This window comes from Populus alba, chromosome 5 (assembly GCF_005239225.2).
Source record: "Populus alba chromosome 5, ASM523922v2, whole genome shotgun sequence".
NCBI lineage: Eukaryota > Viridiplantae > Streptophyta > Magnoliopsida > Malpighiales > Salicaceae > Populus > Populus alba.
The window spans coordinates 9,434,749-9,438,435 of record NC_133288.1 but is presented as its reverse complement, the minus strand read 5'-3'; the positions used below and the strand labels follow the sequence as shown (position 1 = coordinate 9,438,435).

Here is a 3,687-nt window from a genome sequence, read left to right as displayed (position 1 = left end):
CCTTTTATCACTACCCACACAAACCTTGTGCTTCGAGTCATCTCTCTCTCTGTCTCTCTATTTCCCCCACCTCCCATAGTGACTGTCTCAGGCAGCCATGACCGAACTCAATAAATCCGATAAAGATGACCCGTTCCTCGTTCAATATCAACCTTCCGATCTTAATATCGCATCGGAGTTTCTTTCCACGTGGCTCCCATACCTCTCTCGGGATCTCTGTCATAACTGCTCCAAAACTCTCTCCGATCGCATTCGCTCTCTCTCAGGTTTCCACAATTTTTTACTTCCCGGATTAACCTTTCTTGTTCTTGTTTATTACCTTATACCGATTTTTATTTTTTTTAAAAATAAATATACCATCACTTAGTTTGATTATTCCTGAAAAGCTAGGTTTTTTTTTTTTTTTTTTGAGAACTAGTATTTGTTTGTGTTGCTGTTATTTGTGCTAATTTTTGTTGAAGTTAATGCTCACTGTTTGAATTGTTACTGTTAAATTATTTTGAGAGTTTGGGTTTTGGCATGTTTGGCAATTATTGTAGAACTCCAAGGAGAAGATAAGAGTGGGGATTTGCCGATTTTGAATATTAATGTGGAATCGTCAAACGGGAATTGTGGTTCTGATGGTAATTGTAATGATAATTCTGTGGGAAGTTTGAAAGAGGATGATGACACGAATTCGTTAGGTAGTTGGAAAGACGGGATAAATGGGTGGTCTGAGCCGCCTGTTTCAGAGGCCTCCAGTAGTGGAGTTCATAGTGAATGGCGCTCGGGGATGTCTTGGGCTGATATGGCTCAGGAAGATGAGCTTGTGGAAGAAGAGGAACAAGAACAGCAGGAGTTGAATGCACGGATGGTTAATGTGAATGATTCAACTGGTGGGTTGAGGATAACAAAGGTTGTTGGGAAGCCTGCTACATTACCAAGGGAGCAAAGGGAATACATTCGGTTTATGAATGTGACGAGGAAGAAGGACTTTATGTGTTTTGAGAAGATTAATGGAAAGCTTACTAATATTCTCCAGGGCCTGGAGCTTCATACAGGTATTATCAGTGCAGCGGAGCAGAAGAGGATTGTTGATTATGTTTATGCACTTCAAGAGAAAGGGAAAAAGGGAGAGTTGAAAGGTTGGTTTCATAAATCGTTGTTTTCTGCATGTTATTCTATTTGATCTGTTAATGAGCTTTTTACTTATAAGAGGATACGTTGGTCAATCAGAATTATTTTCTCTTTGCTAGGTTATATTTTGTGCTTAAATGCATTGCATACTGGTTTGGTGTGTTAGAGGAGCTGAGCTTCCTAGAATACATGTAGTCTCGTATTTATGCTATTCTTGATAATATGCATTCTTAAAAGCAAAGCTAAAACTAATATTGCTCTTTTTTCCAGTCACCGTCACAGATCAATATAGCATACAAGCACTAAATATAACATTCTACATGTTCCATGGTGACAATTGACTAATAGATACTGACTGCCTAAAAGCATCTATTGTAATAAAAAAAATAAATAATAAAAACCCTTGATATACAATATCTCACTCTTTCATTAACATAAGACAGAATTCTAAAAGCCACTCTTGGTTGTGGGTATATGTTCTCAAGTGGAAATGTTTAACATTCTCTGGTTTTTCCCGTTTATGGTTCCATGTTGGTCACAAGTCTTGCCTTTTGTGCTTCGTAGCTTCATATGCCAATAAATTTAAGATTGTTTCATAAATACCTAAATCAATAGACTGTCCTGTTTCTGAAAGAATAAAACGTTGGAATTAATGAATGCAGATCTCAACTTATTCTGTATCACCTATATGAGAATGTATTATTGTCCACTGCTTGAGATAAGTTGGCACCCGTGATGATTTGCTATTTTTTTTGGAATTTTATATTCCACTTCCAATGGTATGGATGTGAGTGAGTCCATAATACACTCACTGATTGTAAATAGTTCCTTAGCTGTTTTTCACATCGAGTCTACTGATTTGTTAGATGTGCTTTCATCAGTAGAGGTATGAATTTAAATCTAAAAGCTTCCCTTCACATCAATTTGTGAGTTGATATCCGGAAAATATATGCTGGAAAATGTTAAATTATTTGACATACCATTGTTCTGACTTTTTCTTGCAGAGCGCACATATTCAGCTCCACAAAAGTGGATGAGGGGCAAAGGGCGTGTGACCCTCCAGTTTGGTTGTTGTTACAATTACGCAATTGTAAGTTCCGATCCCTTTGCTACATATCATCAACATTCTGATTTATAGCGATTCAAAATTTTTAATACTAAGCATTGCACAAATGTTAAAACTTGAAGTACGTTACGGTGGCAGGATAAAAATGGTAATCCGCCAGGCATCATCCAGGATGAAATGGTAGATCCTATACCTGACCTTTTTAAAGTGATCATTAGAAGGCTGGTACAATGGCATGTTATCCCTCCGACTTGTGTGCCCGACAGTTGTATTGTTAACATTTATGAAGAAAGGGACTGTATACCACCTCATATTGACAGCCATGATTTTGTTCGACCTTTCTGTACCGTGTCTTTTCTTAGCCAGTGCAATATAGTATTTGGATCAAACTTAAAGGTTGTGGGTGCAGGTGACTTTGATGGTTCAATTGCTATCCCTCTTCCTGTGGGGTAAGTCTTAACGTGCAATCCTTTACGTGAATTCCTTACATGCATATCAATTTTGCTCTTTCTTTTCTTTTTCCTCGTAATATCTTGTGCATGATCTTGTAATTAACATCCTGGTATTTGCTTATACTCCACATTTGTTTTCTTGGAACCAAAATCTTAGTCATTTTTTTTTCCAGATCTGTTCTTGTCTTAAATGGAAATGGAGCCGATGTGGCTAAGCATTGTGTGCCATCAGTTCCTACAAAGAGGTAGCCATTGAATCTTTTTGAGATCTTATTATTGCTTATTTGATGTAACAACTTTTAGATCTTCTTGAGTTGTTCATTTGTTTATTTTATGGATATGTAATTTGCTTCCTTTCCCTCCCTGCATTTGTCATAGGATATCAATCACATTTAGAAAAATGGATGAAGCAAAACGTCCTATAGGTTTTGTTCCAGAACCTGATTTGCAGGGAATTCAGCCATTATCTTATGAACTGGATAAAACAAGGAAGTTCAATTCTCCTAAATCAGAACCTTATGTGAAAAGGCGGCCATATGGTAAAGAGGGTCAGGTGGAAGGGAGGAGATATCCTGAGGATGGTTCCCAATCAGAATCTCGTTACTCAAGTCGGAATCGATGGCCAGCTGCAAATCAGTGGAAGACTAAGGGGAATATGGGCAGAGCTGATGGATGAGGTCCAACCAATTGTATCTTCCAGATTTGGACATCTTTGATTTAATAGCTCGCATGTTTGAGTATTGTGTGAGAGTCAGATATGGAAGTTGAGGTTCATTTCAGTGTCTGAGAGTTCTGTGGAGTTCATTAACCAGTCTTATTCCTGTTTAAAGCAAATAGAGATAACTATTGATTCAATTATTTACTAGCGAGTCCTAAGGTTGGAGGCATTGCTGCGACTATTTTTGTTGCTGGAATCCTTTGAAGGTCTGGTTTTGGTTAAGAGCTTGATTGGATCTGCATAGCTTGATACATGGCTCGGTATTGATTGATTGGATCAACTAGCTTGATGCTGCTTGTTTGTGATGTGGATTGCTGCTTTATTGAGATGCCAAT

General features: G+C 37.8%; 1 protein-coding gene across 1 annotated transcript; it reads left to right on the top strand.

The window, feature by feature from the left end:
- On the top strand, nucleotides 1–3,321 carry LOC118029839 (RNA demethylase ALKBH9B). The gene is made up of 6 exons (XM_035033783.2): nucleotides 1–266; nucleotides 540–1,124; nucleotides 2,121–2,206; nucleotides 2,321–2,631; nucleotides 2,808–2,879; nucleotides 3,013–3,321. The coding sequence occupies exons 1-6, from the start codon at nucleotides 98–100 to the stop codon at nucleotides 3,308–3,310; spliced, it is 1,521 nt and encodes a 506-aa protein (XP_034889674.1). The 5' UTR covers nucleotides 1–97; the 3' UTR covers nucleotides 3,311–3,321.
- Nucleotides 3,322–3,687: the final 366 nt, after the last annotated feature.

Bases quoted from the DNA above. Each gene is read 5' to 3' on its own strand.
- LOC118029839 (XM_035033783.2), top strand. From the start codon at position 98: ATGACCGAACTCAATAAATCCGATAAAGATGACCCGTTCCTCGTTCAA. The intron at 1,125-2,120 runs GTTGGTTTCATA...TTTTTCTTGCAG, and splicing joins GAAAAAGGGAGAGTTGAAAG to AGCGCACATATTCAGCTCCA. The intron at 2,207-2,320 runs GTAAGTTCCGAT...TTACGGTGGCAG, and splicing joins GTTGTTACAATTACGCAATT to GATAAAAATGGTAATCCGCC.